This window comes from Mchenga conophoros, linkage group LG10 (assembly GCF_057382185.1).
Source record: "Mchenga conophoros isolate Kocher_MC1m ecotype Shallow Benthic linkage group LG10, M_conophoros_male_GT1.1, whole genome shotgun sequence".
NCBI classification, from domain to species: domain Eukaryota; kingdom Metazoa; phylum Chordata; class Actinopteri; order Cichliformes; family Cichlidae; genus Mchenga; species Mchenga conophoros.
Window position 1 is genome coordinate 5,355,932 of NC_140535.1, and position 12,276 is coordinate 5,368,207.

The 12,276-nt window shown below is 40.2% G+C and overlaps 1 protein-coding gene across 6 annotated transcripts in view; it reads left to right on the plus strand.

Moving 5' to 3' along the window:
* The window catches only part of robo3 (roundabout, axon guidance receptor, homolog 3 (Drosophila)), a 164,103-nt gene extending 158,652 nt beyond the window's left edge, over nt 1–5,451 (plus strand). For 5 of the 6 annotated variants that reach the window (XM_085288285.1, XM_085288286.1, XM_085288287.1 and 2 more), the window contains 4 exons: nt 129–236; nt 697–864; nt 2,081–2,223; nt 4,566–5,451. In XM_085288285.1, the coding sequence (XP_085144411.1) occupies nt 129–236; nt 697–864; nt 2,081–2,223; nt 4,566–4,577 (431 nt within the window). In that variant the 3' untranslated portion in view covers nt 4,578–5,451. Of the gene's footprint in view, nt 1–128; nt 237–696; nt 865–2,080; nt 2,224–3,426 lie in introns of all 6 variants that reach the window. The other variant, XM_085288289.1, reaches the window with a different exon arrangement.
* Nucleotides 5,452–12,276: the final 6,825 nt, after the last annotated feature.

Consider the following 12,276-nt stretch of genomic DNA (forward strand, 5'->3'; position numbering starts at 1 on the left):
GCATACAGAATACAGAGTAGCAGCCCCCACCCTGGAAGCTGATTTAAAGTTGATTTAGTGTTTGTCATGTGAGTAATCCTTCTGCATCGTCTCCTTGCTATTGATTATTTATACCTTTTCACCCACAGTGCACAGTCGCTCCTCCCCCGCTGATACAAGTACTCCACCAAACCAAAAATCAAGAGTGAAAAAAAAAGTGTCTAAGACTTCAGCTTACAGAAGAGACATACAAGGAGGTGGGCAGATTCAAATATGTGAATCACAGATACTGTGACTGTCCACAGCTGTTAGAAAGGCAAGATGAGAGGCTGGCATTCCTGACTATGGATGGAAATTGTAATCTCAGCTTACAGACTGTAATATGTTTACTGGATAAGCATGATTATTATCACTGGAAACGGAAATAAAAATCTGAAATTGCAGTCCACTGTGAATCCATAGCCTTGGCAGGAACAAGAACAAGACCTTTCATCTTAATAAGTGAATAATCATTTCAATTTCCATCAAGAAATCAAGACTGTAAGTCTCTTCACTTTTCTCACTTAGCAAAGAAAACAAAGAGAGAAATAAGAAAAAGCTGTCATTTTTTGGAAACTAAGAAAACTGTTTTTTAACAGAAACCTAACAATGAAAATGGAAACAAAAAGTTCTTTCTTAAAGTTTTAATGCTCTTTCCCTGTATCTCATTTTTTTTAGACCTGCCCCCTCCTCCAGAACCACCCCCAGAAGAGAGCCGGTTACAGGACCCCCAGGGGTGCATGGAGGCCAACTGTGTGACAAACGGCACGCTGTCCTCCCTGGAGAGGACTGAATATAGCATTAATAGCCAGCAGCGAAAAGGCTCGGGACAGAGACAAACTGACAGTAAGTGTGTTGAATTTCAGCCATAATGCAGTTTAAGGTTAGACAAATCAAATTTAGGACAGAGAGTGTGGGCTCTCTTGGAAATGTTGTGCTTCTTGCAGAAGAAGAAAGCGGAAGAAAAGGCAGCACTTATGCACTCGGCTGATGAAGCCTCTTCCACATAATGATGCACCACGGTCCACTACTGCACTGCAGTGTTACACGGGAGAGTGAAACGGGTCTGTTTGCAACATGTCATTCTTTATAAATGACTTTGCAAAATAACCGTGAAGCCAGCTCTCCTGGCCATTTTCAAAAACAAAAGGCATGGCTCAGAGAATCTAAAAACCCTCCAGCGTGTATCCCTCACAGAATATCATGTGAAAACTCAGTGTTGTTTTTCCAAACCCAACTCCAAAAATAAATCTGGGTAAATGTGTGGTTATTGAATTCATTTGGATGGAAATGTATTCAATTCAATTTCAGTTTAACTATATAGCGTCAAATCACAACAGAAGTTGCCTCAAGGTGCTTTATATTGTAAGGCAGGGGTGTCCAACTCCAGGCCTTGAAGGCAGGTTTTAGATATTACCCTGGGTCAACACACCTGAATCAAATGACTATGTCATTACCAGGCCTCTGGAGAACTTCAAGACCTGCTGAGGAGGTCATTTAGTCAGTGTGGACAGCGTAACCGCAGACTTTCGGAAACGATGACGCATTTTAGTCATATGATCCAGTCATGTGACCAATTAAACTAAGATTGCGGAGGGCGTTGTTTTGTTTGCTCTATTAAAGATTGACATCAGCCTGTACATGCTCCAGATAGCTTTTCTTCAAATTGTTTAATTCTCACTCACTTTTGCAACTTTGTACTTTTGCGTTACTCGCAGCAACACCTCCACCTCATTGTTAGTCCATTTAAAAAACTTTTCCTCGACATTTTGCCACGGCGTTTTAAAGAGCCGGAAAGTAAATAAACAGCAGACAGAAATACCGCAGGTCAAATCATCTTACGTTTCACGTATGCGCAATAGAGGACCATAAGCGTTTCAGTGTGGATGAACAACTGTTTGGAAACGATAGTATGGACGTGGAGCGTTCTTAGACGAAAACGCAGTTTTCAAATTTATCCGGATTAGTGTAGACGTAGCCTACATCTGAAAAAGTGTTGTCCAGATCAGCTGCAAAATGTCCAAATGCACCTTTATTTTCCCATTTGCATCTGTCTCTCCAGATGAGGAGATGATCCTGTACAGCAGCAAGGCCGGTTACCTCTCCAGAGGTCAGATGTCTAGTAACTGTTCAACTACAGGAAGTTCCTCATCGAGAGGCTCCACAGGCTCCCGGGGGCTCAACTCAGCCAGGAAACACAATGAGGTAAAATTCTGCAAAAAAAACCAGTTATAGAGTTTTGTGCACCTCTAATGGTTTTAATAATTGATTCTTTTATATATTCATGAATATGAGAACAAAGCCTCTTCATGGGATTCAGTTTAATCTACATATCATTACTAATATGTGAAGGCACTTCAGAGAGGGCTTCTACACTCCCCCCCACACACACTCACACCGTCATGCTCTCAGGCCCATTCATACAGATCTGCCACTACCATTTGCTTCAAAACCTTTACAGTAAGAAACAATGTTAAGCCTACACAACCACTGCTCTCTCTGGAGTACACTTCTGAGGGCACACTTAACTGTGGGAGCACTCTTTTAAATGCACTCCCTGCAGGCTCCCTTGCGACGTGCTAGTGTCTTTTATGGTGGAGCACACTGTGCCAGCTGAATGGAAGGCTCTGAAGGGAATTTGTGCTTACAAAGTTTGACATTACTGTAGGTAGGCAGCAAGCTGGGTAACCCAACAGGAGCTTAATCCAAAGTGATGGGAGCTCTTTAAAGTTAAATTCAAATTGTATGTAAATTCAGTTTGTAATCTGTGTTTTGGATTGGTTAACTGCACGGAAAAAACTGAAAAGGTTGTGTTAATTAATTTCATGCAGGCACAATGCTGAAAAGGATCAGGACAAATATTTTCTTCTATGTAATTAAATGGATAAAATAGCTTTCAGCCACAACTTTGACTCTGGTTACTTTCAAAATTCAGTGTTAACCTACATACGCAGTGGTTTATGAGACATGGCTAGTGCAGCAGCTTTGATGCATTCCTTTAATGCTGTAGCTGTTAAGCTTACAGCTGTAACCCGAGGCATCACTATAAAGCTGCATGTGTGAGGAAACAGAGAAAGGATGGCTCTGTCACGGGTCACTTCTCAGTGCACATCAGACATGAGTGTTGCAAAGCAACTTGTAAAAGTGACACACATGCACAATCACTCTTTTCTCTTGCCACACACACAAAGGTTCCTTATATTCCCCTCCACCCCCTCGGTGGAGAACTAAAGAACACCTCACCCCTGCTCCACATGCTCCTAACTGACCCACGCTGACCTTTTTCACACCTTCCCAGGCACATGAAAGCACAATCCTCCTTTGCAATAAAGTTACAGGAAGCCTGGATTAGGTTACCTCTTCCTCATGTGGTGTTATTGCCTGCTTATCATGTGGCCTTTGATGCAGACGGCCAGTCTAGGATGGGCGACGGAAGGGCAGCAGATGTCGTCAAGCCTGTTAAAAAATGCTCCGAGGCTAGGAACTAAATAGGCCACTGTAACAGTGGTATTAGAGAGGTGTGTATGAACGTTTGAGACACTGAAGTTTTTTTCATACTTTTTATATCTCCTTTTAATTTCATAGCATGTTTTGTGAAATCCATCCATCCTGACCTTTGTATGAAGTTAATTAGAGTAATTAGAGTAAGTAGCATCACTTTTGATTCTTTTGAAACAATCTTTCTGGACTGAATGCAGAATAATGACAATCAAAATGCAGTGCATGACACGATCTTCAGAAACTGGAACAACTGGCAGTGCTTTAATATGTGTTTAATATGGGGAACCTAGTCTGCTCAAGCATAGTTCACATGATTGTTTGTACAGCACTTTGGTCAATCTGTGCTGTTTTTAAATGTGCTTATAAATAAATTGATTGACAGTCAGTAAAATGCACTACATGCATAAAAGACTGCCTCAGACAAGCTGTTTTGCCTCCCTCTGCCCTTTGAGCTAATTTTCTTCTGATTGGCTGCCCCACATGCTTTTGGTTTACATCCATAACTGTAGCAGTATACTGTAGATGCGATTAAAAAAATAAGGAAATGCATTTTAGATCCACTTGGAGAGGAATTCCTGTTTGTAGTAGCAACTTCACTGTGATCAGCATGGAGCTGAAAGCTTAATTTTCACATTAAAAGATGAGTATTAAACATTGCATCATATTATTTGCAACACTTGCATGTGTTTTGTGTTACTGCAGAGCTTCCAGAAACAGATTTTAGTTGAAGCTGTTTTCAGCATCCTCCGGTACATCGTGGAAATGTCAACAAGTCACTTAACTTCCTGTTAAGTGGTGCTGACCCAAAATTTACAAGATAGATGATTACTGCAGGAATGTGGCTCAGATCGAGAGGAAATTGTCTGAAGTTCTTCACCCTGACAGCTAAACAGTCTTGATAAAAACTGATTCAATCTCCATGGATGGATTAAATTGGCCCCTGATACCAAGTTGCTGCTAGAATAAGTTGTGTACTACGGTGTCCTGATAACTCGTTCTGTGAGACTGATTGTTTAAGCTACTGATGTTATATTTCTCTCTTTCAGGAATTAAGATAAAGAAATTCTATCAGTGTACCTTTGATGATTTGATCACCCTCCTGCTCCCCGCCCATCTAACCACTGTGGAGACAATAAGCTGAACAAGACATGGAGCTTAGGGTTTCAGGAACCTAGAGTCAAACCTATGTTATTGCTGTAAACAGACTTTACATTCTGCTTTTGGTATTGCTCCGAATATTTATGAGCCACTCAGATCACTCCTCACCTTTGGTTTGTAAATACCTGTGTCTGTATTTTGTGAGCTCTGGATACAGGGGTAAAAGATGTATATTGTATTTATGAGGATTAAAAAACCACAAACGTCTGATATTTAAAAAAACAAACAAACAAACAAAAAAAAAAAGTCTTCTTGAATGTGCCAACTTTTTTTCTCAAAATGTATACTTTTTGGAAAAGCATTAACTACTGTTGCACTCTTGTTGTGATGGCAAAACAACAGAAAATATGAAGCACAAAGTGTGTTTTCTGGTCGAGAATGAGGGGTGGGGGGGGGGGTCAGAAAAACCAAAACGAGCTGGGTCTCGCTCCCAGATGGACGTCTCCGCCCCCCAGCGCTTCCCCACCAGGATCCCTGCTGCCATGTTGTCCGCTACGAATGTCATATTTTTCTATGTTTCCTCTGGTTTCTCTGCTGCAAAGTGTTCCACTCTGCAGACAGACTGACAGACAGACTTTATGAAAGTTTGATTGTAATCCCTCTGCTTCCCCTCTTGTCTGTCTGAGAGGCTGTTTGCTGCATTTGTCAGATGAAATGTCAATATACTCCCTCCAAAACAAACAAACAAACAAACAAACAAAAAATGTCTGTGGACTGACTTTTTTGTACTCTTGTTGTTTTGTAAATGTACAGTAAAACACATTTGATGACCTCTGCCTGTACTCATTCTTTTTTCAGAAAGCATAAGACAGTGCATGCATTTGTTTGTTTTTTAACTGTGCCACAGTTGCCATTAGTTGCCTCAGTGGTGGCTTTTTAAAAACTCTATATCAAGGGTATTAAGACTTTTTGTCTGCATTTAGCGGCGTGTGTGTGTGTGTGTGTGTGTGCATGCATGTGTGTTGGATTTTTTGTGTTGTGTTGCAGTGAATGACAAAGTTACCTTAGGTGAAGGTAAGTTCTGTCGCACACCGAGTCAGTTTCTGAAAGGTTTTCACTATTACTTATTTAATGACCGTGCTTCATAACTGATCTACATCGGAATAACTAACCTCAAACACTAATCAGTTATTTAGTAGAAAAACAATTTTATGCAAACTGGCATAACTTTTCACAGGGATTATAAGAGCTCTATATTTTTTACGTAAATCAAATTAAATCCTCCCACTCAGTTCAACAACATTCAACTCTGTGGATAAAAACCTTTTAAAAGAACATTTTTAAATATTATGTATTTCCACATCACTACATTGCATCATAACCTGTAATCTCAGGTCTGAATGAACGTATAACAATAGCTTGTGACACTCACTGTAACAACAATCCTTGTGCAAATCTTTTTTCTGGCCTTAATATCAGGTTTATACTTTGGGCTTGTTAGTACCAGTTGAGCCTCATTTGAATGCCACAACATACCTGTGTGCTGGTGCTGACGTTGCCTTTCCTTTACGACCACTGTACCAAAGTCACAATTTTCTGGTTTCTTTAATGTGATAATGAGTTCACTACTCAAATGGGCTTCACAGTCACTAGATTTCCATCCAATTTAGCACTACTGGGATGTTAATGAATGGGAGGTTCACATCAACTCAAATCATGATGAATCTGCAGTATGTGTTCTAATGTTATCATGAACATATTATGATGAAACCTCTGAGGAAGGTTTGAAGCACCTTGTTGAGTCTTGGATATTGAACGCAGCTGTGAAAGCAAACGGATCCAAACTGATACTAGCCAAGTGTACCTCATGAAATGCCTGGTTAGTCTAACTCCTGCCCATAACTGTATATAGGATGTATGTTATCCGTTGGTTTATGGACTACAGATTTTGAAGTGTAAGTATATGTGTTGTGGGAACTGTCATGTTTTTTAGTTTACTTTTTAAGGTGATCGTATTTGCACAACAGGATAGGCTGCTAAATTATGAATCATCATGGACTCAGAATGTAAACAGGCAATTCAATTTATTGCAATTCAAGTTGTTCAAGTCAGCTTAAAATTGTAAAAGGGTAAGTGGTAAACCGCCAGAGACTTTTTTTTAAAAAGGTAAGTTTACTCAAAACTGACAACGGAGCTTGCAAAGAAAAGCGTCTGGACTTCTTTAAGTTGCTTGAAGACGTTTCACCTCTCATCCGAGAAGCTTCTTCAGTTCTAAGGTAAATGGTCCCACTAGGTGGGATACTCCCACTAGGTTTAAATCTGGGACTCGACACCATTTGACCTTAGAACTGAAGTATCAGTTGAACAGTATTGTACTGCAGAAAGTAGTGTGACAAAAATGGTGAGATAAAGGCAAATAAAAATAAAAATGGAAGAGAGACAGACCATCATAACACTTAAAAATGTAGGTCTTTCCAACAGAGAAATTGCAAAGAAAGTCAAGATGTCAGTGAGTGCAGTTTCCTTCACTCAGAAACTGGGCCAAACTTTGACGAAAGGAAGAGGTCTGGCAGACTCAAAGCCACAGGTGAATCAGAGGACATTTCTGAGAGTTAACAGCTTGCGTGATAGGCGGCTCACAACAGCTTAAAGCACAGCTTAATAGTGGTCATAGTAAGCAAATCTCAGTTTCAACTGTGAAGAGAAGACTTTGAGCTCCAGGTTTGACAGGACAATGCTATGACGTCAGAATAAGACAAAGAAGCTTGCCTGGGCCATGAAACACGGCCATTGGACTACTGAAGACAGGAAGAAGGTATTATGGACGGATTAATCAAAATTTGAAATCTTCGGTTCATCATTCAAGATCTTTGTACGCTATCGAGAAGGCGAAACGATGGCTCCTCAGTGGGTGGCATCAACTGTCAAACATGGAGGAGGAAGTGTGATTGTTTAGGGCTGTTTTGCTGGATTCGGGTTGGTGACTTCTACAGAGTGAGAGGCACGCTGAACCAAAACTGCTACCACAGCATTCTGCAGCGCCACACAATACCCTCATGTAGTTGGTCAGGGGTTCATCCTACAGCAAGATAATGACCCAAAAAACATAAGTCTAAGCTATGCCAGAACTACCTCAGGAAAAAAGAACAAGATGGTAAGCTTGAAAACATGGGGTGCCCAAGACCGTCTCCAGACTTAAACCCCATCAAGCTGGTTTGGGATGAACTGGACAGAGGAGTGAAAGCAAAGTAACCTACAAGCGCCACATTTATGGAAACTTCTGAAACAGATATGGGAAGAACTTTCTGAAGAATATTTGATTTCTATTGTTGAAAGAATGCCACGGGTGTGTTCAGCTGTTATATCTACCAAAGGTGGCTACTTTGATGAGTCAAAAGTTTAGAAAACATTTTGGTCTAAAAATTGATTCACTGATTTCTGGTTTCACTCCAGTTGCTTATTTGTAAGTTCAGTTCAGAGCGCAATGTGACATTAAACTGCATAATTTTCAATAAAACATTGGAGTGTTCTAAAACTTTTGACCATAAGTGTATAAGAACCAGTCCATTTACCATAAAAGCAAAAAACTGACCCCTGTTAGGGTGAAGCTCTGTGTCCATGCTGCTCACATGACAAACAGACTTCCTGATATCTGCTGCTAATGTTGGTGTCTGATACCATAAGACACGGGTTGGAGCTGATTTTGAGGGGACAACTGCAGCAAAAAAAGAAAAAAAAAAGAAAAAGAAAATAAGGCCACAATGGACTTCTTTCAGGGGCTGCTAAAAAGTCATACTGATGGGGCATATCTGATGGTGTGAATTCTTGAAAAGACCTTCTAAAGATAGGAAAGGTAATTTTCTTAGTTTTCCAGCCATACTCTGGTATTTCACTACCATTCTTACGGGATTTTCCTGGATGTGCAGCACATTCAAGTAGATTTCTTGACATACAGAAAGTAATCAATACAACGAAGGCTGAAAATTATTTACTCTGGTGCAAACTTCTAAAAAGATGCATCATCTAAGCATGCAGTCTTTAACTCCCCATCCACCACTTCCAGCTAGAACTACATGAATAAATAAACAAAAGCTCTTGCTTATTGCTGAAGTTCTGTTTGCTTCTTATTCTCCTAATGCCTAATTCTCTAATTCTTTCTCCAGCTTCACAGTGCGTTGCACCTGGGTGAGTACTGTACACGCATGAAATTGGCCAAATTCACTTCTCGGAGAGTTCAACACACTCTCCCCTCTGTCCACCAGAGACAAGGCATGCATTACCCTCCACTGCTCTACAGATGCTCGCTGTGTCTTGGCATCATGGCTTGCAGGCTCAGGCACACATGAACAGCCAGGGGTATACTTCCTCTTTCAGAGCTCTTACCTGAATGGAGCACGATAAGATGCTGCAGCATAGCTTTGTTGACTTCCACAGATAAAGATGCTGGAGGTGGAAACCAAGTGAATACATTAAGAAATCTTCTGATAGATGCAGGATGAGCTTAAACTTGATGAATGTGTTGGTGTTTGACTGGCAAAAACTACAATAACCCACACACAGTTACAGTGTATTCTTGTGAGCAATGCACACAGCCTTAGGGGAACATATTCTAGGTGCTAAATTGATTTTTCCATGCTTATTAAGATGGGATTCTCAACAGGCTTTATTTCATGATGGTCTCAGTTACATAAAAACAGATTTGATTCACCAAAATATAGACTGCTAAAGCTTCTGTTTTTGATTGTGCTGAAGGACTTGCATAAATCAGATTTAGACCTGATTTTGCAGCAGAGCAGCTTTACAGAACGACTACAGATGAAATGCATCAGGTCCGGTGAGACTGGGTGTATGAGAAATTCTAAAAAAAAGAAAAAAGAAAAAAGAAAAAAAAACGAGCTGCTGTTGAGTTCCAAATGAATTCCAAAAAGAAGCATAAACGACAAAGTCCAAAAGAGAATCGTAAATGAATCTAAAGCACAGGGAAACACATGGGGAATGAAAACAGACACTCTCAGTAATATTTAAATCCTTCTACTCACAGTAGTCTTCAGTAGTCATGTGTATCAGGTCACCAACCACATCTGAGAGCACTTCACTCTCAGACTTGTGCTTCTCAGGGTATGTAAAAGTAGAATGGGAGGCCTTCAGCTTTCAGGTCCCTCTTCTGTGGAACCAGCTCCCAGTTTACATCCAGGAGACGGACACCCTCTCTGCTTTTAAGATTAGGTTTAAAACTTTCCTTTTTGATTATAGGCTGTCACGGTCTGCGGTGGGTGGTGCCGAGTGTGGGAGTGTAAGGTAAGGTAAGGTAAGGTAACTTTATTTATACCTAAAGGCAAGGTAAATTTGCTTTACAGAAAAATGACAGCATTTGACATCCCTTTAAAAACACACATACCTAGTAAATATATAAAACTCACTGTGACACATACTTTAATATTTCGAATCAAAAACAGTTCTTATTTAATTCAGTGACAGCAACGGGGACAAAGCTATTTCTATAACGCTTTGTCCTGCATCTCGGAAATAGAAACCTCCGTCCTGAGGGAAGAAGCTGAAATTCACCCCTTAGAGGATGGGAACCATTTTTAAGGATTGATAAAGCCATCCTCTGTACCTGCTTAGAGTACAGGGAGGCTAAACAAGACTGTGGCTCACCTATCAGACGACTGGACCATCTCACTATCTGATTTAGAGAGTTTTTCTCTGTGACAGAGGTCTGACCAAACCATGCCACCAAACAAAAGGATAAAACAGACTCAATAAAAGAACGATAAAACAAAGTTAAAATTTTTTGGTCAATGTGGAAATGAACAAGTTTCCTAAGGCAATAAAGGTGCTGGTGACCCTTTTTACAAACTGATTTGCAATTTTGATCAAAGTTCAGTTTTTCATTTATTATGGTCCCAAGATATTTATATGATTGTACTTGCTCTATTTTCTGACCTTTAATTAAAGTGACTGCTTGCCCATTTTGTTGTTTCCTAAAATCAACAACCATGTCTTTTGTTTTAGATATGTTCAGCTGGAGATAAGACTCCTCACACCACTGAACAAAGTCATCAATGACTGGACCGTGGTTAGTTTCACCCTCTTTCAGTAAGCTGACAATAACAGAGTCATCTGCATATTTAATGATGGCCCTGTTTTCATGTCTGCTCTGACACATATTTGTATAGAGAGTGAATAATAAGGGCGATAGGACGCACCCTTGAGGAGAACCTGTGGAGGAGAACACTGGGTCAGACAGAACCCCATTTATTCTCACTCTTTGTGACCTGTCAGTTAAAAAATCTAAAATCCAGCCCACCAGGTTTTTCCTGATTTCAAACTGTTCTAAAAGTCTTTTAATTAAAATATGGGGCTGTATTGTATTAAAAGCCGAAGAAAAATCAATGAAAAGAAGTCTTGCAAAAGTCCCTTTACTCTCTACATGTTTAAGAATTAGATTTAGTAAAGTCAAAAGTGCGTCCTCCACTCCTCTGTTGGGCCTGTATGCAAACTGCATTGGATCTAGCTGACCTTCAGTCTCTTTCATAATCACATTTCTGATGATTTTTTCAAAGACTTTCATGACAACTGAAGTGAGGGCAACAGGCCTGAAGTCGTTTAGAATTTTTGGACGACTAGATTTGGGGACAGGAACCACGACTGCTTCTTTCCAAAGAGAGGGCACATGTTGTGTTTGCAAGGATTTGTTAAAAATAACCTGAAATATAGGACTGAGTTCATCAGCACAAGATTTAATTAGGCGGCCACTAATATTATCAGGACCCTGGCTCTTATTCACATTGACTGTATGAAAGGCCTTTTTAACATCGCTGAGTTCAATGATAAAGTGCTGAGTATCTCTCAGTTTCTGTTTCAGTTCCAAAATATCCTCGCTAAAATCAGAAGAACTAAAACGAGCATAAAACATGTTTAGAGCATTTGCAAAATCTCTGTCTGAATTAAAACCATCTAAAATGACCTGACTGCTGCTCTGGGGATTTTGAAACCCTGCTATGGTTTTCATACAAGTCCAGGCAGACCCCAAATTTTTTGCAGCAAATTTGCTTTCAAGAAGGTTTTTGTAGCTCTGTTTTGCTTTCAAGATCTCGATTTTCAGTTCCTTGGTGGCTGTCTGAAAATCGGTAACAGCCCCCTCTTTAAAGGCCTGTCTCTTTTTCCTTAAACAGGATTTGACACTTTTAGTGACCCATGGCTTATTGTTAGCGTAAATTTTAACGCGCTTACGGGGTATAATCATGTCTTTACAAAATACTGCATAAGAGCTAGTAACATCCACCAAAGCGTCGAGATCATCTCCACAAGACTGAATAAAAACTTCCCAATCTGTACACTTAAAACATTCCTGCAAGGTAAGCACAGATTCTTCTGACCATATGTCAACATCCTTAGTCTTTGTCTTCTCTCGTTTTAAGACAGTTTTATAGATGGGCAGAAGATGCACACAGTTATGGTCAGAAGATCCCAGAGGAGGAAGCGGGAGGGATTTATAAGCATTCTTCACCGATCCGTAACAGAGGTCCAACATTTTATCCCGTCTGGTAGGACAGGATACATATTGATACAGATTGCCCAAAGTTGATTTAAGGGAGACATGGTTAAAGTCCCCCATTATAAAGTTTGGTGCATCAGGAGAAAGCGCCTGCAGCT